This window comes from Ovis aries, chromosome 1, assembly GCF_016772045.2.
Source record: "Ovis aries strain OAR_USU_Benz2616 breed Rambouillet chromosome 1, ARS-UI_Ramb_v3.0, whole genome shotgun sequence".
NCBI lineage: Eukaryota > Metazoa > Chordata > Mammalia > Artiodactyla > Bovidae > Ovis > Ovis aries.
Genome location: NC_056054.1, coordinates 159,164,370 through 159,191,407, shown reverse-complemented (window position 1 = coordinate 159,191,407; position 27,038 = coordinate 159,164,370). Strand labels below are relative to the sequence as shown.

Sequence of the window (27,038 nt, the reverse complement as noted above, 5' to 3'; positions counted from 1 at the left end):
AGAATTATCACACTAAAATGAATTTTTATCACCTTTATACTAATTTGACATGTTAAATGTATTGGAACAAATTAACAAATGCATTAAAATGATTACCTTGGAAAATTATGCACTGGAATAATAACAGGATTTTTCAATCTTAGTGTTTAATATGAAATGCGGTAATGTTTGGTTGTTTGATAATTTTTGTCTTTTTAATTGTAGGTCTCTGTGGAAGAATTAGAACAGAGTATTAGTGTAAAAATAGCTAAAGAAGCTGTAATGAATATAAATAAGCCTGAAAGCCTTTTTAAGCCCACCAATGGGTTTCTAGAAACCAAAGTATACTTTGCAGGAGTACCTCGGAAAGTGGAAAATGCACTCATTAGACCGGTAATGATCCAAGATTGTATCATTCATCATGGATGAAATCTTTCATCTGTAATAGATTTGAAAATGTATTTTTTTGAGAGTCAAATGAAGTTATTTTGTTGAACACACCAACTGTGAAAACTTGAATTGAACGTGGAAAAATAACATTATCAACCTTTGAAATTATAGTAAGGAAATAAGAAAATGAATGTAGTGTTTTTGAGCCTGTTTAAATTCCCAGTATTACTCATGGAGAAGTAGATTTTTAAAAATTCTTCAAGCATCAGTTAAATATTAATATCATAATAGTCCATACTCAGCCATTAGACATATAAATGTGTATATTTGAGTCCAAAAGTACATTATTTTCTAGAAGCCAGTCAAAGTAAAACTTTCTTAGGTTTGTTTTAGGACTAAAATTTGGGAGACAAGTATAGCATGTAAGGTGGAATTTTAAAAAGAAAATCTTTGATGGGAATAAAACTGCAGCCTGTCATAAATTGAAGCTAGATATAATAGATGATTTTTCTATATGTGTTTGTCTAACTTCTGTGGAAAAGGTTCATGAAGAAGACTGATCACTGACCTTGAAGAGTTTAAATTTTTCATTTGAAGTCATGGATCTGCCAGTGTTACACTTACTGATTTAATTTAAATATTTACTATTTTATATATATTTCAGTTGCCTTAGCTTTTCAAAGATTTGTGATATGATATAAAATCTGAGTTAGTTAACTCATGTCAGAGTGAATATACCTGTCCCTTTGAAATTGATAAATCAAGACATTTTAAAAGTAAAATAAATGATTCAAAAAGAATCAACTATCTGTGAAATGGCTACACATCTGAGTGTGGCTGGATGCTTTGGTGAGATTAAAGAATGCAAAACATGTTTGTTCCTGAAGAGGCTTCTATCTGATGGCAAGACAAACCTATGTTGTAAATACAGTTAATGAAAAACAAAAGCAGCTGAGAACCCAGGGCCACAGCTAAAAGCGTACATGGAACTAGAAAGCAGAAAAGTTAGTGCCCGGATGATACAGGAAAGTCAAGTGGGGCTTGAGGTGTTAAAAATCATTAGGATAGGTGTTAAAGATCATTAGGATAGGTGTTAAAAATCATTAGGATCCCAATGAAGGTCTCTGATGTTATAAATGCACTTTTACTGAAAAAGACTGTCATCTGCAGGAGGCCTTGAAAAAAGTTTAGATAAAATTCTAAATATTTTAAAATGTCATCAAAGGAAGAATTTTGCCCTTAAATGAAAACCTGTATCCAGTAATATAATCAATAAATATAGTAATATAATCAATAAAGCCCCCTTTTTTAAGTTTAAAATGCATTCATTGGTCTATATTTTATATTGTTAGATTAACCCTCGTCTAGATGGGTGTATTCGAGGCTGGAATTTGATGAATCAAGGAACTTCAGGAGTAAAGGAAATCATTCAAGAAAAACAAAATAAGCATTGTCTTATCACTGTGGAGAGGGGTTCCTACTATCCTGGTACTGGAGTTGCTCAGTTTAGCATAGATTATAGTAAGTGATCTCCTATTGTATCTTTCTCTTCTCACTAATGTTTAAATTTATTCATTAACAAATAGCAAAAATTCCTTGCTGTTTTGAATTGAAACTAAATCTGTGTCATATCTAAAACTGGTCGTATTGATTGCTTTTTCTCTTAACTATGGATTATTTTTCTTCTGTATTTAATAATTTTTGGCTTAAAGGTGGGTGTCAGATAAAACAATAGAGACTGAGATAAGTCATATTAAAATTTAGAGATAAGCATATCTGTCCATTTGCTAGACTCTTAATGAGAGGGCTTGAATCAATCTAGTCAAGAGTTAAACTGCTTAGGTTTTCTTGTTTTCATGCTGCTGCTGCTGCTAAGTCACTTAAGTCCTATTGTGTCTCACTCTGTGTGACCCCCTAGACTTGTTTTCATGACTACCCTTCAGATTCCTTTAATATACATTGTGCTTAGCGTAATGGCTGCTTTGCCAGAGGGCCACCCTTTATCAATTTATACTTTTACCAACAGAAGAAAGTTTATGCTCAAGATTTGTTTCTAATTAGAGAGTTGAAAAAGTAAATCTTGTAGTTTTACTTATCCCAGTTTCTATTGAAATTGAATATCTCAGCATATTCTTACTAGATATTTGTGTATCTTAAATATTTTGTTGGCTTCTGTGTCATTTTCTGTTTTATGAGTTCATTATTTGAACTACTAACAGTATTTAGTATGAATTTAGGGTTAATTTGAATATCTCTGATTTAAGAAAAAGTCATATTTTAACTTTATTTGCAGCCTTAAAAGTACCACTACAGTTTCAAGGAAGCATCTTACTATTGCTCTCTGTTTTCTTAACGTAAATTAATACAATGTCATTAATTTTAGCTCTGTTCTGAATATGAAGGTTTCTTTTTTTTTAAATATGTTGAGTTGATGATTGAATATAGAAACTAGGCCCATGATAATTTGTTCCAGTGGAAAAAAAGCTCTGAAAAGAAAGTGAAAATAGTTTTATTGTACCTGAATTTACTTTCATAAATAACTAACTGGTTGTTTCACAGACAGCATAAACGTGGCCTACTTTATAATTAATATTTAATGCTACATTATAATTTCTCCACATCTGCATGTTCATTTTGAGTTTGTTAATGTCCTACAGTAAATTTACTTACTTTAAAATGATTATACAGGTTTTTTTTTTTTTTCCCTCTTGGGTGGATTTTAAAGGATTATAGTGAAAAATGTAATAGTACTAGATGTGGCTAAATGGAAGAATATCTTGTCAAAGGAGAATTATTTTCTCCATTCACATTCACCCTTTTAAAGCCTCAAAGTGGTATTTGGGCTATTGTTATACATTTCTTTGTATTAAATGGGGAAGACTTCATTCAGATCTTAAGCCAATATTTTCAGATTATTAGTTTACAAACTTTTTCAAATTATTAGAAATCAAACTTTTTAAATCATATTAGTTCAGCAAATATTTGTTAAGTGACTACTGAGGAAAGCAGTAATGATAGAGACTTGCGGAGCTTGCCCTCTAGTTGTGTAGACTATTAACCTAATAATTAAGAAAAAAGAATGTTAAGTATTATGATAAGAGAATTACAGAAGAGTTCCTATTAGAATTTCAAAGTTAACTGTTGACTTCAGAATATTTCTCTATTATCAAACCATCCCACACCCCTATGTATAGAGATCGGACTTTTCTTTCCCACTGCTCTAACCTAACTCCTATAAGGCAGAGAAGTACTGGGCTGGGGTTGGCAGCTGTACTCAGATTTTCCCTCAGAAATATTACAATAAATTTGTTGAGCTTTCTTGTATTTTATAATACAATCACTCTGAGATTTGAGCATTGGAGAATATGTAAGACAGAAGGGAGAGCTGTTAAAGAGCAACTGGAAAATTCATAATAATTCTAAACACCACAATCCAGAATTCTGTTGTAGGAAAAACTAAAGGATGAGGTTCCATCTGTGTGTTTCTTGCCTGCATTAAAAACTATTTTCTTTTGCTCTGTTTTGCCTAGGTTATATAGATCACTGGGAAAGAACTAAATTCTTTAATATCACTCAAAGATGGCTTTGAATATTAATAAGATTAATTCCTCTGGTGCACTTAAGAGTACATTGATCCTGCTTCTGTTTCATTGTTTAAACAGAGAATGAATCCAATCCTGAGGCTTGGCAAATCAATGTGTCCTTGAATATTCGCCCATCAGCAGGCACCGGTGTTATGCTGGCCTTGGTTTCCGGTAACACAGTGCCCTTTGCCTTGTCCTTGGTGGATTCCGCCACTGAAAAGCTTCAGGTAACTTTACTCTGAACCTTTATGATCCTTATTTTGTAATTTTTAAAAAATCAGTAACATGGATAGAATAACAGTGTTTGCCTCAAAGTAGTCTTTTGAAAATGAAATGAGATAACTTATATAAATTATTTGGCATGTCATTAAAGATTGAATAAATATTCATTATTGTTACTTTTTTCTGGCTTATTTCCAAGGTTTGAACCAAGCGGTTAAGGGGTTAGGGGAGAATGGAAAAACCTATGTATTGTATCTATAGTTTAGATTAGACAGACTCCCACAAAGGCTGCTTGGAGCCTTCTCTGAGTACATAGAGATCCACCCTTATTCAGACTCTTTGAAGTATCATGGAAATTTATCTGTACTGTACTAACAGAATAGAAGTCAGTCTGATTGCAGTCCACTCTGAAATATTCAGTGTCTAATTATAATTTTTTTGTGCTTTCTGGTACTCTTAATCTTTTCTCCCATAAATAAGTTAGGAAAGACTAGGGAAAACTAAAACCAGTCTACTTGGCTTCCCACTGGCAACTCTGCCTTGAAATTAGAACAGGAAACACTCTCAGATAAAAGAAAACATGAGAGTTATCAGAAGGGCTGTATTATTCAGCCTTCTGTTAGAGGCTAATAATTCTGTCCTTGTGTCATCCACAGTGGATTCCAACAAGTTACAGCAAGTAGCTTTCGTTTGTGCTATGGTTGACTTGGATGTTCTCTGTGGCTTGTAGAAAGAGACATATAATTGAATAATGCCTATAGTGATAAAAAGAGATGCTGTTTGCAACTTAAGGGATGGTTGTGGGGAGTTTCTGATGGTTAACTGTAAGCAACCTGAAAAAATCCTGTTAAGTTTTGCTCCAGTCGACTACAGGATCTTGCTACATTTGGGTTTCAGCTAATTGTTTTTTTTTAAAAGCAAAACGGAAATCCTGCCTTCAACACTACATTCAGTTAGTAGAGGAGGTTAACACGTGCCGTGTCCTTGAGATTTATTTTATCTTGTCTATGTTTTCTGTGTTTCTGTAAATACCTCAGACTATCTTTCTGCTATCTGGAAAGCATCATAACACCCACCTCCTTAGTTTTGATTTTATTTTCTCTCCCTTTTTATATTTCCTCTATATGCTAGTAAGCTATATGCATAGGTGACTCTTGGCAAGGTGAGTAATTTAGTGTATCAGCAGTTTGAAACATTCAGAAAATAAATAAATAAACACACACACGTATATATGTATGTATATATATTTGACAACCTTCCGATAAATACTCTGTAACTTACTGTCCTGGTTTTTCTTTCTCAGAGACTTCACTCAGTTTGTCCCAAGTCTGCAGGATTTCTTGTGTGGCACAAATAAACCTTTCGGTCTTGCTGGATGTGCTTACTAAAGCACTTTAAGTTTTCTAACTTTTTTCCCCAACAAAGAATGATTCAGCTCCTTCCTTTTCCATATGTAAGTTTTAAAATTGGGAAGGCTCATAAAAAGAAATTTATTGCTTAAGATACTACTTAAGTGCCCATTGGTTTCTTGAATTTTCAGAACCTGCTGTACATTCACATCTTAGCTAAACCTGGAGTTTGTAAAACTAATGTATATTCAAAAATAATGATTATGATAATAAAAGTTTTTTCATTTAAACTTGAAGGCTCTATCATATTTTCCCCACCTCACTGAAATTCAGTTTTTTGAATTTTAAAACCAAAGTCTCTTTTATTTGGCATTACTCTTAGTATTTGTTTATAATGAGTCTTTGTTCTTCAGGATATCCTGGTATCTGTTGAAAGTATGGTAATAGCTCGGATAGAGGCCGAAACTCTATGTTCTGATCAGCAAACCTTTCTGGAAATCAGAGTCAACAGAAACAATTTGGAACTATTGACTCAACTTAGAAAGGATAGCTTCCACTCTGAAGACTTTCAAAGACAATTTGCCATCTTGGATGAAGCAATGAAAGGAACAGTGGCCACTTACCTGGGCGGCCTTCCAGGTATCTTCTCACTTTGTCTTCAGTTTTAGAAAGTGTATTTTCAATGAAATTGATAGTATTTTGGATATGCAATGTTAGTAAAACAGCATCTGTATATATAGAGCATAAGTAATTGTAGTAAAGGGGTATCAGAAAGGAAGAGAAAATTCCAGTAACCATTATTCTTTTTCTGGGGGCTTGCATGAACATTTTATTGGTCATTTTTATTTAATTTTTTTAATGGTAAACTGAAACTGAGTTTTCATGCATTTGACTATCCTAGCGAGAAATGATTTGCCATTTTTATTTTATACTCACAGTTGTCTTCTGAGTTTAATATTTATTCTTCAGTTCAACCATCACTCACCCAATATTCATTAAGACCCTATGTCTCAGGCAATAGAGACACATCAATAAACAAATGGATACAATCTCTGCTGTTAAGACCTTTACCATCTAGTGAAAGAGGCAGATATTAAACAACTGATTAGGAAAATATTTTAAAAATTAAAATTTTCATAATTTCTATGAAGGAAAAGTTGGGGTTGCTTTTAGAGCCTGGAAAATGAGACCTTGATCTGGTTGTGGGGGCCAGGAACAAGCTCTCTGAGGAAGAGAATAAGATACAGCTCTGATATTTGAAGGATTAAATGAAGTTTACCAGGTAATGAGGGTGGAGATTGGAGCTAGAATGCAAATTGCCCATGGCAGAATGGAAAGGGGTTGACATGCTTGAGGAAGGTATAGAAGGTCAGTACCGTGAGAGCACATTGAGCAAGGGGGTGGTCATGCAAGAGGAGGCTGTGAAATGGGTGGTGGGTGGGATGATTATAGACCTGGCTCAGAATCCTGCATCTTATTGGAGCCGTAAGAATCGTTAAAAAAATTTTAGACAAGGAAGTGGTATATCAATGATGCAGTTTAAAAAAATTCCCCTGCATGCTGGATGCAGATGGACAGGGGGAGATATAAGTGGATGAGGTGAGTTGGGGGCTAATGAAGCAATTCAGATAAAGAAGCAGTTACAGTAACAGTGGTGACAACTATACTGCCTCCAGTGGTGCATAACACACAGTCTGGGCATTGTTCAGAGTGTTTCAGGTGTATCATTTAATACTTAAAGTAGTCCTATGAGGAAAGTACTTTTGTTATCTCCATTTTGCACATGAGGAAGCTGAGGAAGCTGTTGGACCGGGGTGATGTTGGTGGAGATAGTATACAGTGAATAGATTGGAGATAATGTGAGAAGCAAAGCTAATAGAAACTAATGATTGAAAGAATCTCTTAGGTATTTGGCATGAGCAGTTGCATAGGTGAAGTTTCCATTTACCAAGATGGGGAAAACTGGAGGAAAAGTGGTTAATATGGGAAAATATGACATTGGCATCAACACTGCACTTTAAATGACAAAAAAATTGAGGCAGAAAGTTTTTTACAAACATTTTTGAATAGTTTGGTGTCTGAACTTCTACTAATCTTTAAAATACTTGGACTGCCCAGTGTGTTCATTTCCCATATATGGAAATTTCCTCTAGGTTTTGGGGGAATATAATAGACTGTAGCAGAATCCCCTGGTGGTCCAGTGGTTAGGATTTAGTGCTTTCATTGTTGCACGTGCGTGCATGCTAAGTGGCTTCAGACTTGTCTGACTCTTTGCAGCCCCATGGACTGTAGCCCGCCAGGTTCCTCTGTCCATGGAATTCTAAAGATAAGAATACTGGAGTGCGTACCATTTCCTTCCCCAGGGGGTCTTCCTGACCCAAGGATTGAACCCACATCTCTTGCATTGGCAGGCACGTTCTTTACCACTAATCCACCAGGAAAGCCCTTTCATTGCAGTGGCCCAGGTTAATCCCTGGCAGGGGAACTGAAATTGCCAAGCCAAGTGGCACAGCCAAGATATATATATATATATATAAAAGATATAGTAAATAGATTATAAAAGTTATAAATAGATCCGTTAGATAGCTATATCCATTGATAGGTATACATGCATAGTTACATTAATGTGGTTAATTATTAGGAAGTATAATTATGGTTCAAATGAATAAATTCTAAATACATTGAAATCCACCTACTACCTTATTCACAAATTAGTTGAATGTAATTTTAGGAAATCAAACAAACAATGAAAGAGTTCAGAACTAAAAATGTCAGAATTTCTGTGGTTTCAGGACTTTGTCAACAGCACTGAGGACTAATTTTAAGCAAGGTGTGTTTAGAAAGCATGAGGAAAAATTGAGAAAAAGTTGAAATTGAGACATGAAGAGTGTGAAGGAAAAAGCAAGAGAGCTGCAGAAAAACATCTATTTTTGCTTTGTTGCTTACTGAACTGAACTGAACTGAAGAGTGTGAACTAGGGAATGGATAATTTCTTAATTGATATGCAAAATAGACATGCTAAGTCACATATTATGAATTAAAAATCAGGTGAAATAGATGATTCCAGGGATATTTATAACAGTGGTATAGCCTATGATAATCAGCCAGACTTGAAACTGTTTCTTAACAAATGCTGAGCCCATAGAAAAGTATGGATTTATTCACTACATTGGCAAGTTAGAAGTGGGAAATTTGAAGTATATATATATATATAAGTATATATTTGTATAAGGTACTGAGGAGGAAGAATAAGAGCTGAAAAATATCCATTGGGAATTAAAAGTTATGGAGATGAGATGCCAAGAAAAGAGGAAGCAAGTAGAGAGATGGCTGTTTTGAAGATGAACCATAGTTCTCAGGAATCCAAGGATGTTGCCTAAATATTGAGTTGATAAGGCGAGTAAAAGTGTAGTAAAGCCTTGAGGCCCTATTCACTGAAGTATTATTAAAACTGTTATTTTTCAGAACACCAAACATTACATAATAGTGAATTCCCTATTATGACCTGCTACTGTATGGTCAGCAAGACACTATTTCTTTGGAAAATACAGAAATCTACTTATATTCCAGCAATTATAAAATAGACATATTTATTGTGCCCTTTAAAAAAGATTTCCAAATAGCTATAATTTTGAATTGAAAAAATGTCTTAATAATGATTAACCTATCCCTCAGATTTAAGGAGAAAATAAAGTAGAACACCGCAGGTAAGAATATGCTATTTTCTACTCTTTCTAAAGCATGTTTATTTATCTGAGGTTTGGCTGGAACTTTTACAAAATCAGAGGAACTAAGCTATGCTGAATTTAGTACCAAACACAACAACTTACAACACTGAAGTCAATTAATATGAACTGATTGAACAGAAGAACATTATTGACTTTTCCTTTAGGATTAGAATTTAATTGAAAATGAGCAGTCTGAATAATTCCTCTAACGATAAGCAAGTAAGATGCTAAAAGTCTTGGACTAATATTTTAATATTCTGTTTTAACAGATGTTCCGTTCAGTGCCACACCAGTGAATGCCTTTTACCAAGGCTGTATGGAAGTGAACATTAATGGTGTACAGTTGGATTTGGATGAAGCCATTTCTAAACATAATGATATTAGAGCCCACTCGTGTCCATCAGTTTGGCAGAATACAGAGCATACTTAAGGCATTTTTTCTCTGCTGATAATATCTTTTTCCTGTGTGTAATTATACTTATGTTTCAATCATAGCTAAAGTGTTTTACCTACAATGTGCATATCTCGATTATTTTGTGGTACTTTAACCTTCCTGGAATTTTAAAAAGGTCCTTTTTCAAGAAAACAAGATTCTCTTGTGATATGAATCACATTAAAAATATTCTTACCTCTGTTGCTGTCTAGAAATTAATGAAACCTATAAAAATTTTTAATTTGAATTTTTTGTGACAAATGACATTTCTTCTTTTTTTTATGTTTGTAAAAGTAAAGTTTAATTTTATCATCATGAACGTGGATTTAAATATCTGTTTTGTTTGTGGGAGGGGAGGCGGGGGGAGGAGTCAAGGAAGTTAAACCTCTGTTAGAATACAAACAAAAGTACGTGTGACTAAATTCCATTGTTACCAGTCCTCCCAAGTCAGTCTTCAAATAAGGGACCTTCTGCCTGGTGTAACTCGAACCAATAGGAGACCGAGTCTGGTTCTTCAGAAGCAAAGGAAGGTTATCCTTGGATCAGAGAATGAGAGGTGGGAGTTCTAGCTCTAGAGTACAAGCTCCTCTGACAGGCTGTGGGCTGGGCTGCTTTTCAGGGATCTCCTTTGTAAAGTGGGAGGAGGGTGGGATGCGGTGGGAGGCGGTGGAGTTCTAGCAGAGCAGACTCAGCTTTGCTATTCATGCTCCAGAACACCGTGCGGAGGGAAGCGTTTCTGCACAGGGGCCACCACCTCCGCCATCTTGAATGGAGGGTCCTGCTTCGTGTTTCTGCACACAGGCCCCTTACCTGAGGTGTTGGCACAGCCAGCTCACAGGAGGAACTCTGATCCGAAGGGCTATGTATGAGGCCGCTGTTTGTGGCCCCACTCTATGCAGCCCCCTGTGAACAAGTGAAACTTAAGCACAAAGAAAAAGGTTAGACTTTATTTTATTACCCAGATTCTGTTTTTATATCCCAGGAACTGTTCATTGGTTTTGCTGCTGACACTGTTGATCAGAGGAGATACTTTGTTTTCATTTTTTCTTAATGAAAGCAGAAGAGTTAAGTGTGAATTAAGTGTGAATTGAGTGGAAGGCCTTAAAGCTTTATTCCAAAACAGTCCCTCAGGGAAACCAACTTTGAATTCATCTTTCTGTTTTCACATTTGAATTAGATAATGAGTGGGCTATTACTGAATTACATAATGAGTGGGACAAATTTTCATAAGAGCAGCACATGAATTTTGCTGGTTAGTGACTGGATTTTAAGAGGCTAATGTGCTGTGTTGGAATGGGTGTAGAAACCTGGGGTGGGTACGTTCCTTAAATCTGGCTGCGTGAGTCACACAAGTGTAGATGAGGAAAGGCAGAACCTGCCGATGGAAAGAACAAGTGAGAGAATGAGTGATATGAAAGTTTCTGGTTTTCCCGGAATCAAACCTTAATTACCAGAGTACAATCCTAGAATGTGATTGTTGAAGAACAAAAGGAGCTATGAAAACTAGAACAAATTTTAATGAAAGGATAAACCACAGAGGGACATAGTTAATATTATGTCTTTGTAATATCCTTGCCTGGAGAATCCCAAGGACGGCGGAGCCTGGTGGGCTGCCGTCTATGGGGTCGCACAGAGTCAGACAAGACTGAAGCGACTTAGCAGCAGCAGCAGCTTTAAAGTAAGGAGGTAAGATTTATATATTTATTGGTAATGCATTTCAAGTAGCAGTTTTATTCTTCTCAAACCTGCCATTCACATTGGGTATGTATTAGGTGTTTCACTGAGTTTTAGAAAGTAAACTTTTTTCCACTGTAGACATTTTACATTATGTAAGACATAATTAACTGGTGATATTTTGAAAATTTATATGAATAAAATCTATATTCTATCAAGTCTTGGAAGAGAACATAAAATTACATAATATTCATGTAACTCTGATGCAGCACAGTAGTGTTTTAAGAAAGACAAATGAAGCTGTAATATTTGATTAGTAGTTATGGTTGAATTGTGGACTGGAGCTCAGAAAGGAAAGAGAAGCGAAAGTAACATGCTGAGTGTTTGACACATACCAGAAATTGTGCTAGATCATTTTACTGGATAGAATTTCTCCCCTGGCTACCACCATGCATAGTGGATGGTGAATTTCAGTGAGCAACTATTGATAATTACAGTGGTGTAAATAAGTAAGTGAAGACGCTCAGTTGTGTCCGACTCTCCGCAACCCCATGGACTGCAGCCTCCCAGGCTCCTCTGTCCATGGGATTTTCCAGGCAAGATTAATGCAGTGGGTTGCCATTGCCTTCTAGAGTTATACTATTACAATCATTGATCATATATCAAACTATACATTTGATCAACTGCTTGTAAATAAGTAAGGAAGTAGTAAAACTGGAAGTAAATGGAAATTCTTAAAAAAGAAGAAAAGAAAAAATGAATTTTCTTTCAGAAGGAGTTCTCTAATTCTCATTTAATCATGCCCAGATTCAGGGGTCAGTATGGGGGTCAATTTCACTTTTCCCGTGAAAAACAGAAACTTTCCAACATGCAGTGATCTTCACAGAGGTTCCAGAGACTCATTTATAAACAATGTTTATCTTTGAGATGCACTTAAACAATGGCTTAGAAAGAGAAAGGGTCTGGACCTTTGATCTTTATCTTTGCCAGGACACACAGGCTCTTAAAGAGTGGTAGAGAACAGTGGTTTCATGAAGGACAAATAGGATATTTGGTGCTTTCTGAGCTGTGTATATTGAGAAAATCTAAGTGACAGGGTCATTACAGAGTCCCATACACCTTACCATTTGCAGAGATGGATTGCATATCCATGAAATAACGGTTAATTTGTGAGAACAGAGTTATTCACCTTTTTCTCCTGTTGGAAATTGTAATTCGAGTCTCAGTCACCATATGTGAGTCTTATAACGTATTTCAAATTTTTTATTTTTCATTCTGGAACTGGTATTATTGCTGGACAGAGGACTTTTTTCAAAAGTGTGCTTAATAATTGCCTTTATTTCTTTTAGAAATCCCTTAGACCTTTAATCTCTATAGTCAGTATAGAAGAAGACTGTGTTATTTAAAATATTTTCACTTCAGATGTCTTGATACTGTTACTGATAGTATGAGCTTGGGAGAAGACAGGGACTCTGGAAACTCCCGGGACAAGTGTTGTAAAAATCTAATTTGTTCATCAACAAATATTCTTCAAGCACCTAGTCTGTGCAAGTGAAACTGAAGATGGTAAAATGTCTGAAGAGCTAATTTCAACTGAATAGAAAGTGGTAGTACTCAATAGCCCTGTGAAAGTTAAAGTGTTCATCTCTCAGTCGTAATCCAGCTCTTTGCAACCTCATGGACTGTAGCCCGCTAGGTTCCTCTGTCCATGGGATTTCCAGGCAAAAGTACTGGAGTGGTTAGCCATCCCTTTCTCCAACCCAGGGACTGAACCTGGATCTCCTGCATTGAAGGCAGATTCTTTACTGCCTGAGCCACCAGTTTGAGGTAGACCTCAAACTTGTGTTCCTTGAGCAGTCCAATTAGATTGTGTCAGAAATTGAAGCAATACAACTTAATCATTGTTCCTATATAGTAGTAGTTTGTTTCTTACAAATAAAACTGATTTGACAGTGATCTTGCACATGGGTTACTTGCCATAGCAGGCTTCTAGCTTTCACAGAGAACTTATATTTGAAAAATAAGTCTTGTCCTGTAGAAGAGGCATTGGTCAGAGGTTCATCCAGTGATGGGCTTGGGTCCAGCCCAGCCCATGGTTATCTTGCAGTCATGTTTACAGAGTGTAAAGGTGAGGAGCAATTACATGGAACAGCATCCTATGAGGCCAGATTATCAAAACAGATTATTGAACCAAGGTATGTGAAGCAAAGAGGATCAGAAATAGAGGGGAACTGAGCTTAGAGCAGTTTGAAACAAGTGGCAGGACACTGAGGCTGGGAGACAGTTCCCGAGCCACAGTCTGCTGCTTTGTCAGTAGTTTAGACCTGCAATTACCTTGTAGATAAGAATAGCATCCAGAGAACTTACTGACTCAGTCTTTGCTTACCTACTTCCCATGAGAAGCCCTTTCCAAAAAGAATCCTAATTCTGTGAGAGAATAATGTGACAAAATTTGAATTTTACTAGTGAGAAATCATCTTTCTTGCTCGAGTTTTAAATGGTGGAGTCTGAAGTCTCTTTCTGTTACTTGTCTCCAGATGGAAGAACCACTTGTTTAACTCTGATTAGTTCTCTGAACTGATTTGAAGAAAACGAAGGTGAGGATAGTATCTAGCTGATGTAGGAAGGATCTAACATTATTATCTGTGGTTCACAAAAATAAACACCTTACTTATTTAAATATAAATAATAAATATAAAATAAAATGCAACGAGTATAAAAATTTAAACAAAGCATTTTGGACACTGGAGCTGAGGCTGGAGACTTCAGAGGTGAGAGTATCTTCCTGAGCCAACTTGGCATGTATAAGGTAGCCAAAGAAACTAAGAGCTGGCTGTTCTGAAAAACAGGCAGTCTGAGACTTCTTTATATATGTAGCAGGTTGGCAAGCTGAGATTCAAACCCAGGATGTCTGGCTCAAGAGTCTACAGCCAAATTCAAAAGTTCATATTTCACCGATATTCTTAACTAGTTATCCCATCATGATATACGTTAGTAAATAACTAGGTAGAGAAATGTTATATTGTTATATAGTGAATGTTATATTGTTGGAGTGAAAAAATTCTGTCTCTAACTGTACATATAACCTGCGGTGTCAGTAGAGTTTTAGTTGGTAATAATATCAGCTTAACGGTTTTAAGACAAATGTATGTTATTTAATTCAGTTAAACAAATGCTGATAATGACTCTAAAAACTGACCTACAGTGGACCCTCTGTAGGTTCTGCATAGGCAGATTCAATCAGCCACGGATGGAAAATATTTGGGAAAAACTTATTCCAGAAAGCTCCAAAAAGCAAAACTTGAATTTGCCACACACTGGGTAACTATTTACGTAGTATTTATATTGTATCAGGTACTATTAGGTTGGTACAAAAGTAACTGCGGTTTCAGACTGTGAATTTTCAGTCACTATAACTAGGCTCACATACATCTTTATTAGTCAAAATAAGAACCATTACAATCAACACATTTTTGCCAAAGAGAAATAAGTTTGTTTATTCCTGTAGGGTAAAAATCTATGCTTCAGGATTTGATGAACTCTTGGAAAGCATTTTCTGCCTCCTGCTGGTTGTGGAAGCCTTTTCCCTGCAAGAATTTGTTGACATGTTTGAAGATGTGAGAGGTTGTCATTTGGTGAGAGGGCGGGTGAATATGGCAGTTGGGGCAAAATTCATTCAACTTCTGAAGCATTGATTGTGCGACATGCAGTCGGGCATTGTCATGGAGAAGCATTGGGCACTTTCTGTTAACCAACACAGGCTGCAGATGTTGCTATTTTCTCATCAATTACACCTCATCAATTTGCCAAGCATACTTCTCAGATGTAATGATTTCGCTGGGATTCAGAAAGCTGTAGTGGATCAGATGGGCAGCATACCACCAACACTGATCATGACCTTTTTTTGGTGCAATTTGGCTTTGAGAAATGCTTTAGAGCTTTTTCTTCGTCCAACCACTGAGCTGGTTATCACCAATTGTCATATAAAATCCACTTTTCTTTGCACAGAAAATGGTTTGTTGTTGCGTACAGAAAGAGAAGACGACCCTTCAAAATGACAATTTTTTTGATTTGTGGTCATTCATGAGGCATCCACTTATTGAGCTTTTTCGCCTTTCCAATTTCTTCAAATGGCAAAGTACCATAGGATGTTCAATGTTGAATTCTTCAGCAACTTCTTGCATAGTTGTAAGGGGATCAGCTTCAGTGATTACTCTCAGTTGGTCATTGTCAACTTCTGATGGCTGGACACTGCACCCCTCATCTCAAGGTTCTCATCTCCTTTGGAAAACATCTTGAACCACCACTGCACTGTATGTTCAATAGCAGCTTCTGGGCTAAATGCATTGCTGATGTTGTGGGTTATCTCTGCTGCTTTATGACACATTTTGAACTTGAACAAAAAATCGCTTGAATTTGCTTTTTGTCTAATATAATTTCTATAGTCTAAAATATATATAAACAAATAACACATCATGGCGAAAAGAATATAAAGCGAGAAATGTACATTAAAATTATATATAACATAACCACATTTATTTAAGACTGTATTCCAGTATAAATGGTAAAGTTAAAAAATGTAAAACTGTAACTACTTTTGCACTAATCTAAATATAAGTAGTCTGGAAGTTATTTAAAGTATGTGGGAGGACGTGTGCTAATATGATGTTACTTTATATAAGGGACTTGAGCATCCTTAGAGTTTGGTATCTGTACGGAGAAGGCAATGGCACCCCACTCCAGTACTCTTCCCTGGAAAATCCCATGGACAGAGGAGCCTGGTGGGCTGCAGTCCATGGGGTCGCTAAGAGTCGGACACGACTGAGCGACTTCACTTTGACTTTTCACTTTCATGCATTGGTGAAGAAAATGGCAACCCACTCCAGTGTTCTTGCCTGGAGAATCCCAGGGATGGGGGAGCCTGGTGGGCTGCCGTCTATGGGGTCGCACAGAGTTGGACGCGACTGAAGCGACTTAGCAGCAGCAGCAGGGAGCTTTTGGAACCCGTCTTCCTCAGATACCAAGGGACTACAGTAATTGGAACTCTAGGTGGATACTGTCCTAGGAAAAAGTGGAGAAAGTGCCCCACTTCTGTTGCCAATATATTCACAGTTTAGGGGATACCAGACAGATGGAGAAGTAATTCAAATATGAGCCCAAGGTTGGTAAGAGCTGCACCAGAGAAATAAACATTTGCAGGGGGTTATGAGGAGGCAGAAATGGATTTGAAATGGAAAACTAGTGAGGTGCTATTTTGAATTAGGCCCAGTAAGATAGAACTTTTCATTAGTTTCTCTGCCTCCAAGTCCTATTGCCCACAATGTATTCAGATGATGTCTCACACAGAGATCTTGTTTCACTATAATCCTCAACACCCAAAAGACTTTTCCTGTCAAACATTGCTAGAAGTACATATATTTAATCCTAAGCTTTCAAGGACTTTCATCTTTAAACCAGTGGATCTCAAACCCAAAAATGCTGATTAGATTCCCTGGCTCCATCTCTGGCAACTAAATCAGAGGATTCCCATTTATTTAAAAGATAACCAGAGTAACAAGCCTTAAGTCCAGCCTCTGAGGACTCATGCACCTTCTTCCCCATTCTTATTTCCCCCATGTGCATGTGAATGTGTACAGACACACTTAAACACACACACTCACACACATGCATGCAAGCATGTGCACACAGATTTAAAGCAAAAACAAAAATGAGAAAAATAGAAACAGGAGAAAAGGATAGAGAGGAGCAGGGGTGTGTATGCATGTATGTGAACAAAACAAGTAGGGGAGAACAAGACAACAAAGAGAAAATGAGAAAAGATACAAAGGAAATGAAAGCAGAGGTTCAGTGAAACATGTGATAAGATACAAGATAAAGAATAAAGGAGAGGAAAGAGATGAAGCAAAGAGTACGAAAAGATACTGGGTGAAGAGGATAAGGTAGATAGGGGAAAAATACAAACAGAAATATCTTCTTCCCTGTAAACAAATAAAAGTAGGTAGTGATAAGTTGAGATCTACAGAGAGATTAAAAAGAGACAGATAATCAAGTAGAAATTTAAAAGAAAAGGTGAAAGAAGAAAAGGTTAGGGAGAACAAAGGGAAAGAGGAAAAAAAAAAAAAAAACAACCAGAAGAAAAAACCAGGTAAATTTAGAGAAAAATAATTGGGTAGCACAAAGGAAGATGAGCCAAGCATAGAGAAAGCCTGGGTTAAGTGCTAAATATACAGTCAACAACGGTGTGAAGGTAAAATGGGCTTACATTAAACTGCTGCTGCTAAGTCGTTTCTGTCATGTCTGACTCAGTGCGACCCCATAGACGGCAGCCCACCAGGCTCCCCCGTCCCTGGGATTCTCCAGGCAAGAACACTGGAGTGGGTTGCCATTTCCTTCTCCAATGCATGAAACTGAAAAGTGAAAGTGAAGTCGCTCAGTTGTGTTGACTCTTAGCGACCCCATGGACTGCAGCCTACCAGGCTTCTCCATCCATGGGATTTTCCAGGCAAGAGTACTGGAGTGGGGTGCCTTTGCCTTCTCCGTACATTAAACTAGTGGTTCTCAAGCCGGCTGCATAGTAAAATCACCTGTGGACCTTTATTTTATTTTAAAAAATATTTAATTGGAGTATAATTGCTTTACAATGTTCTGTTAGTTTCTGCTATACGGCAGTGTGAATCAGCTGTAAGTATATCATATCCCCTCCCTCTTGAACTTCCCTCCCTCCCACCCCACCCCCATCCCACTCCACCCCACCATCCCACCCCTTTAGGTAATCACGGAGCACGGAACTGAGCTCCCTGAGCTATACAGCGGCTTCTCACTAGCTACTTCTTTGGCTCATGGTAGTGTGTATCTGTCAATACTACTCTCAATCCATCCCACCCTCTCCTTCCCTGGCAGTGTCCACAAGTCCATTCTTAGGTCTACCTGTGGACCTTTAACCACGCTGACCACGCCTGTCCTCTCCTCCACCCCTGCTCCACCCTCCAGCCTCCAGCTTAGGATTCTCATTTAACTGGTTTGGTGTGCAGTCTGGGCAACAGAGAGTTTTAAGACTCTATAGGTGATTCTAAGGTGCGTCACAGAGATATGCATCTCCCAGGAAGCACGGTGGATGGAATGGACGTGAGAGTCCAGGCCACCTCAAAGAAGAAGTCCTGGTAACCCCTTGTACATACCCACTAGGAAATAAAATCACCTGCTCTTTCTCAGCAGTGTTCTTATTTTAGTCATTTAGTAAAAGCTATATCGTACAACCCATTTTTAAAATGTGACTTATTTTGCCATGTTTTTGGTAGAAAAGGTTTTATTAACAGCATACCAAAAAAGTCCCTCTTCTACTATAGGAAAAGTAACTTATCCTAGTATGTAATATACTTTTTATACCTTTTGAAAAATAATGGTTGCATAAAAGAACTCACTTTAAGTGTACTTTTCATATAGAAAATAAAAGCCTGAAAATGTGTATGGTTCTAAAACAAACCACGTTTTTGGCAGAAAACACACACTGGCAGATAACTCTTTTCTAAGTCTTCTTCCATTATTAGGAAAATATTGCCTTGGCAGTGGATCTGCTGAGGCAAACTCTTCTACAAGTTTCGTGCTGTGCTTGTTACGGCTCTTAAAAATGTTCTGAAAACAACCCCTTTTGGATTGAAACATCAAATTTTCTCTTGAATTTATATGAGTTTAGAGAGTTTTGGTAAAACTTAACATAGTTCTTTTGCAAATTATCACATTTTCTGATTTTATTGTTCAATTTGGTTATATCAGAAGTTTGGAATATAAACAAGTACTCTTGCATGGATATAACTACATGGATTTCTAGGTGAACTGGACTACATTTATGTCAAAACTGTGATTCAAAAAAAACTTACTGGAACCTAACAACCAGATTTCAAAGATTTTGGCATGTAGATATGAACAATTATCTCAAATCTGCCATTGACAAAGCTGCAATTGGAAACTAAATTACTTTAGGTAATCTCTACTAAGCACAAATATTCTAAAATTGGGGGAAAATAAACAAAACCGTATGCTTTCTACAGATGCTTTTGTTATAAATACAATACATGGTGACATATTGGTGGATGAGGTAATCAAGAGGACGTGACCCCCCTTTGATCTGAGAGTTGGACCTGGGCAATTGAAATTTACTCCCCGCGTTCCATGTGCTTAAAATATACACTCTCCACTGTTCCCACAGTGGGAGCCTTTTTCAAGAATGCAGCCTTGAGAGACCAATGTGCTGTTGAGACTATCTGGATGGTAGGTGTGATTGAACCCAGTTGAGGCCTCTTCAAAAACTTTTAAGATTCTGGCAGGTGGGTGCAGAAATCCACTGGTCTTGCAGCTGCCCAAAACAGCTCATTAAACCTCCCATCTGCCAATTGAGAGTAGCTTGCCAATTTCTTTGGTTTCTCCCTGCCTTCCACATATGGGGCCAGTTTCATATTTCACCTGGGAAACTCCCTCCCAAGGAAGTTTCTAGCTAACAGTTGGCAAGCTAGCCAGGAGACCCAAGAACTGAGTGCTGGGAAAGAGCTTCTCTGGAGGAAATTCTGGGTTAGCCGTTGACCTCCATATGGGAGAGTAGGAGTGGCATTATGTAGGATGCTTGTGGACAGATGTCCTTGAAAACACCAGCTGGTCTAATGTGCTTGTTTGAGCTGTGCAGAGTGTACTGCGGCAGAGAAAGCAAACACATGGCTGCCACAGTGGGCTGGTCTCTACTGCGGGCAAGTCACTGAATACCGATGCCCAACCAGAGGCTGAATCTCAAGTTAGAAAATTGGAAGAGCTGAGGTTAGAGAAGGACGTGTGGGTGCCCCCTGCCCTGCTTTCTTCGCGCTGGCGGACAAGGTAGAACAGGATATGAAGGTGGAAACCTTAGTGTGTGTTTTGCAAAGCTCGGGGGGTGCAAACTGCCAAGAGTCAAGGTCTTTCCTTGTGACAAAGCCTGATTAGGACCCTAAGAGGCTGAATCCCTGGGAAAGCGAGGAGAGTGCAGAGGAGGGTGCTGTGGTAATAGTGAAATGGAAGAAATCTCCAATGCCCTGTCTGACCCCTGATATAAAAGAAAGGAAAAACACAGCAATAGTGACCCAAGCCAGTGGGGCAGCTCCCAATTCAAGAAACATTCATGATAAGAAAATAATTTCTCTCTGAGCTTATTGATACAGCTGCCAAGTTCCAGTAAAAGGCCCGGGAAAGCATCCAGGCTGGTTGGCGTGGCTGCGGGATACAGAGGGTGATGGCATTTCTTTGACCCAGCAGGAGGCAGAGAAAATGAACATCATCACCAAACACACCCTGCCCTCCCCGCAGCACCTGCATGGTGCTGCGGGGAGGGCAGTCAAGGGACTCATTCCCTTTACGCTTGGATTATTCTGTCCTGCAGGAAGGCTTGGTTAATGGGAGGGAACTCCTGGTCATGTGGAGTCCTGAAAGTACATAATGTGCCTTTCTTTTAAGTCGCTTCAGTTGTGTCTGACTCTTTGTGACCCTATGGACTGTAGCCTGCCAGGCTCCCTGTCCATGGGATTCTCCATGAAAGAATGCTAGAGTGGGTTGCCATGCCCTCCTCCAGGGGATCTTCCCAACCCAGGGACTGAATGCAGGTCTCATGTCTTCTGCGTTGGCAGGCAGGTTCTTTGTCACTAGCACCACCTGGGAAGCCCTGAAAATATATAGAGGAGGTACAACAAATTCTTAGTTAGTTGGGAAGGAGACAGGCAGACCATCTACGTCCCTGTCTTTGCAGGCCTTGGTCAGGCCACGCTCGCTTCAGGGATGGAAGCTGAGATCCACCAGTCCACCCCCAGCACCTGTATGGGATGCGGATATCCACACTGAGTCCAGCTGTGGGACAGGACATTTAGGATGTTGGGCAGTCCATTGCTGATCTGGGGAAACAAAAATTTCAAGAATGGGCACAGGCTAGAGGAAAAGCCTGAGACAGAGGGAGCTAAGAGAGCCAATAGTCTGTCCTAATCAGCTGTGAATGGTCTGGTAAAAGTAACCCAGAAGCAAATGTGGTTTGACTTCATGGCTCCAGGTCCCCAACTGAACAGAAAGACTGATAACCCAACACTGTGTTGGTCAGCCTACGGAAAGTCTGAAAACCTGAATAGTTCAGACCTGTCTCACCTGCCCCTAGCATCCTGTTGATCTGGCCTGCTCCAGTAGCGGCCTCAGGGCTACAGTCCTGTTAGGGGTAGGTGTCGCCCTAGTCTGGTATAGTATATAATACAGACCAAGACTGCCTCCAGGTGAGGGCCACCGGAGGCAATCGGAGGCCTCCTGTTACGCTCACTATATGCTGCCCCACCGCCCCCCACAAGAAATAAACAAAAGGTGGTGATTGTGCGGACACTAAAGCCGAATGTAGTCTAATACACGGTAACCCTCAGACGTCTTCTGCACCCCTCCTCCAGCGCCATCAATGGTTACCAAGGGCAAACAGTCAGGAAGGACAGTCCCTTTGATAATGACAATCAGGCTTTCTCCCACACGAGAATGCCCCAAACCAGAGAACATGGTGGACACTGATATCCTACAAGGTCTAACTCTGCAAACCTCTGTTGGTGAATTCTGCCTCTGAGTTAGAGCAATCAAACCAATGCCAAAGAAAATGCCAGCTGGGAACATAGGAATAAAAGAAACTCTCCAGGCACTGCATTGAGAGGGTACTGTACATCTGCCCCTGGTGCTTTCAACAGCCTGGCGTGGATGGTAAAAAGACAGATGGCAGTGCTGGCTGGTTTGGCTCCTGAAGGGCAAGGAAGAGACGAGCTGCTCCAGGCCTCTCTCTCGGGCTTGTAGACGGCCATCTCTCCTCTGTATCGTCTCATTTCCCTTCTTACACATCTGCCTCCAAATTTCCCTTTCTTCTAAGGACAACAGTCATCCTGGGTCAGGCCCCACTCTAATGATCCTGTTTTAACTTAATTACTTCTGTAAAGATCCTGCCTCCAAATAAGGGCAGATTCTGGGAGAATTTTGGGAGAGCACAGTTCAATTCATAACAGTTCTGTAGCTTTCGTAAAAGTTTTGATTTGGAAGGAGAAAGTAAAAGGTAAATCAACAGACATTCAGGCAGTAGAGTCATGTTTATAGGTTTTATGCTGTCAGCATATCCCCCAAGTTTTGACTTAAAATGTCTTTTGGCTTGAGAATATATGATCTCAATAATTATTCTATAAAAACATAAAACTGATGTTAGAGTAGAAGTATGTGTATGAGCTGGGTGGAGAGAAATGGTGTGTGTGGGGGTTTGAATATGCCCAGCTTAACTAGTTTTTAGAATAGGTCTATTAATATTGTTTTAAAAATCCTTTCCTCATTTTAGCAGCTCTGCCTTGCTTTTTCCATACCTCTTCCTGTACCTACACATACTACCAATAACAATTAAACTGCTGTAAGGTACAAGGTACCTTTTCTAATGAAAGGAATACGTGTCCTGTGGTTAGAGTCTAGAGGCCTCTAGCTGCAGTGAGTGAGAGCTGAAGAGCCTGGTGCTATGTTCAGTCGCTCAGCTGGGTCTGACTCTTTGCAACCCCATGGACTATAGCCCACCAGGCTCTTCTATCCATGGGGATTTTCCAGGCAAGAATACTAGAGTGGGTTGCCATGCCCTCTTCCAGGGGATCTTACCAACCCAGGGATTGAACCCAGGTCTCCCACATTGTAGGTGGATTCTTTACCATCTGAGACACCAGGGAAACCCAAAGAACCTGGAGACCTGGGCTAAGGGTGAACCACCTTAGCTCCCCAAGACTGCTTAAAGTAGAGACAGTGCTGAAATGGCAAAATGACTTTGTTGGGTGAGGGGACCCCTGGTAGCCATTTAACCACCAGTTTGCAATATTCTTCAATATTCAAAAACTAATTCTTGCCATCCTGTCCAAGCTGGCTCCAGCTCATCACCCTTAAGTTTCCCAAAATGTGTTTTTATTGTAGTCCTCCAAACCCAACTCATTATATACCATATTCATTTCTGGAGGCTGCTGTAACAAATTACCACAAACTTGCTGACTTGAAAGGACAGAAATGCATTCTCTCAGTTCTAGAGGCCAGAAGTCGGAAATCTCGCAGGGCTGTGCTTCCTCTGGGGGCTCTAGAAGAGAATCCACTCCAGATCTCTTCCAGCTTCTGGTGGTGTCAGAATTCCTTGGCTTTTTTGGCTTGTGAACACATCACTGTAACCTGTCTTCCTCTTCACATTGCTTTGTCCTCTGTGTGTATCTTATCCTCTGTGCGTCAGTCTCTTTCAAGGATGTTTGCCGTTAAATTTAGGGCCCATTGGGGTAAAATCGCCTCATCTTAAGATATTTAATTTAATCACATCTGCAAAGACCTTTTTTTGCCGAGTAAAGTAACACCCATAGGTTTAGGGGATTAAGATGTGGCCATATCTTTTTTTTTGCGGGAAGAGAGCACCAATCATCTCATTACATTTATTACATGTACAAAATTCATATTAAATAGGTGCTAAAATTTGAGAGAACAGAGAAGATGAGGCAATATAATATGAGTATGAATTCCAGAGTCATACTCTTTGGTTTAAATGCCAGTTCCATCACTAACTAGCTGTGTGAACCTGGGGAAGCCACTTAGTGTCTCTGTGTCTGTTTCCTTTTCTGTATAATGGGATAATAATAAAGCCTAGCTTATTGAGTTGCTGTGAACATTAAATTGCCCATAGAAAATGATATATCAGTTCAGTTCAGTCACTCAGTCGTGTCCAACTCTTTGCGACCCCATGGACTGCAGCACACCAGGCCTCCCTGTCCATCACCAACTCCCAGAGTGTACCCAAACCCATGTCCATTGAGTCGGTGTTGCTATCCAACCATCTCATCCCTCTGTCATCCCCTTCTCCTCCTGCTCTCGATTCTCCCTATCAAGGTCTTTTCAAATGAGTCAGCTCTTCACATCAGGTGGCCAAAGTATTGGAGTTTCAGCTTTAACATCAGTCCTTCCAATGAATACCCAGGACCGATCTCCTTTACGATGGACTGGTTGGATCTCCTTTAAGTCCAAGGGACTCTCAAGAGCCTTCTCGAACACCACAGTCCAAAAGCATCAATTCTTCAGCACTCAGCTTTCTTTATAGTTCAACTCTCATATCCATACATGACGACTGGAAAAACCATAGCCTTGACTAGACAGACCTTTGTTGACAAAGTAATATCTCTGCTTTTTAATATGCTGTCTAGGTTGGTCATAACTTCCCTTTCAAGGAGTAAACATCTTTTAATTTCATGGCTGCAATCACCATCTGCAATGATTTTGAAGCCCACAAAAATAAAGTCAGCCACTGTTTCCACTGTTTCCCCATCTATCTGGCGTGAAATGATGGGACCAGATACCATGATCTTCGTTTTCTGAATGTTGAGCTTTAAGCCAACTTTTTCACTCTCCTCTTTCACTTTCATCAAGAGGCTCTTTAGTTCTTCACTTTCTGCCGTAAGGATGGTGTCATCTGCATATCTGAGGTTATTGATATTTCTCCCAGCAATCTTGATTCCAGCTTGTGTTTCTTCCAGTCCAGCATTTCTCATGATGTACTCTGCATAAAAGCTAAATAAGCAAGGTGACAATATACAGCCTTGATGTACTCCTTTTCCTATTTGCAACCAGTCTGTTGTTCCATGTCCAGTTCTAACTGCTGCTTCCTGACCTGCATACAGGTTTCTCAAGAGTCAGGTCAGGTGGTCTGGTATTCCCATCTCTTTCAGAATCTTCTACAGTTTATTGTGATCTACACAGTCAAAGGCTTTGGCACACTCAATAAAGCAGAAATAGATGTTTTTCTGGAACTCTCTTGCTTTTTCAGTGATCCAGAGGATGTTGGCAATTTGATCTCTGATTCCTCTGCTTTTTCTAAAACCACATTTGTTATTATTATTATTATTATTATTAGAGGAAATTATTATTATTATTAGAGGAAATTAGGCTGAATTCATAGAATTTATTAAAACCTTGGCATTGCAATTGTTTACGGTCTTACAGGACTAGAAACTTGTCATGTGGAAGTCCGCAAACTGGCTTGAAAGGAGTGATCCCTGCAGATCCAACTTGATCCATTGATACATTCCAATTTTGTCTCAGGTCTGTCTTGAAAATGGTTAATAGGCTGTTTTGTTCTTCCTGGTTCCATTTGTGTGCTGAAGAAGGGAGATTATACCTTTCACTTGATCAAAAGTGGCTCAAATCTGTCCCTTTGTTTGACAGTACCAAGTTTAGAAAAAGGGCAAAATCTGAAAGCTTTGAAAGATATATTTATGCTACATGTTTGCACCATCACAATTTTTACCAGCACCTCTAGAACATACATTCTAATTCATTATGATGCAAGAATAGAAACGCTAATCCACTAAAAGTGTGAGAATTCTTGCTGATCCACTAAGTACTCATGTTAACATTCATTAATAAAAGAAATAAATCCTGAGTCTGTTGTAAATTATGTGAGGGGGAAGGTAAGGAACGTAGGAAAATAATTAACTAGCATAGTTCATTTAGATGCATTTCCTCTGAAACCATTAAAATGTCTTTGTTGCTTCCTGCAGGAATTACTTTAAAGCATTGATATATTGTGCTTCTTCTATATAATTTTCAGATAGTTGATTGTGTGGTTTATAAAGTCAAAAGAAGACTGTAGAATTTCATATTCAAGCTAGCCCTCATTGGTAGACCATAGGTTTATTCAAACAAAAATTATTTTCTATGATTAGTCAATTATATAGATAGCTATTATTCAATGCTTTTTTCTTCTGCCTTTTCATTTTTAAAATCCCTTTTGTTAAAAGCAAATATAAGGCCTCTTTGTGTGGACAGAATGACAGATGCTAAATAACTTAAGTAAAAGAATAAATCAGTTTAATTAATAAAGCAGTGTTTCTGATAGCAGCTTTTAAATATACGTTGTTATTACCTACGTATTTGACTGGAAACTGGAAAGCATTAGGCTATTAGATCTAGAAAAGCAGGTCACATGACCACATGAGGTTGTCAGGGAAAAACATATATTTCAGTATTATTCAGAGACTTTCCATCACTCTGTATTCATGAAACTATTCAGTAATACTTCAAATTTAAGAAATATTTCACTCTATTACCTTCTTGGTAAAATATACCACATATAAAGTATACCCTAGGGCTGAGAAAAGAAGCCCAAAATACTTACTATGATTTGAACAAATTTAATAATATGATTAACTGCTTTTCATTTCTATTCTTACTAACTTGGATTTTAAAGTAGTACTTTGCATGCATTCACTTTCTCTCCACTCATGTTTTCAGTTAAGTAAAATCCATGGTGGGCAATCCCCGGTGGCTCAGCTGCTAAAGAACCTGCCTTCCAATGGAGGAGATGCAGAGATGGGGGTTAAACCCCTGGGTCAGGAAGATCCCCTGGAGAAGGAAATGGCAACCCGCTCCAGTACTCTTGCCTGGAAAATTTCGTGGACAGAGGAGCCTGGTGGGCTACAGTCCACGGGGTCGCGAAGAGTCGAACATGAGTGAGTACTTGCACACACACAAAACCCGTGGGAATGAGGGACAGGTGTGACAGATTGCTACCTGTCCTCAGGAGTTTTCCCTGAGTGCAGGCTTCTTCCTTACCTGCAAAATTCTCCTGTCATAGGAAGAAGAGTAAATCCCCATTATAGAAAGA

General features: G+C 38.6%; 1 protein-coding gene across 1 annotated transcript in view; it reads left to right on the top strand.

Moving 5' to 3' along the window:
- The window catches only part of PROS1 (protein S), a 67,066-nt gene extending 57,062 nt beyond the window's left edge, over window positions 1–10,004 (top strand). The window contains exons 11-15 of the mRNA XM_004002847.5: window positions 205–372; window positions 1,722–1,890; window positions 4,032–4,180; window positions 5,938–6,163; window positions 9,522–10,004. Of these exons, the coding sequence (XP_004002896.2) occupies window positions 205–372; window positions 1,722–1,890; window positions 4,032–4,180; window positions 5,938–6,163; window positions 9,522–9,682 (873 nt within the window). The 3' untranslated portion in view covers window positions 9,683–10,004. The remainder of the gene's footprint in view (window positions 1–204; window positions 373–1,721; window positions 1,891–4,031; window positions 4,181–5,937; window positions 6,164–9,521) is intronic.
- The last annotated feature ends 17,034 nt before the right edge of the window (window positions 10,005–27,038 follow it).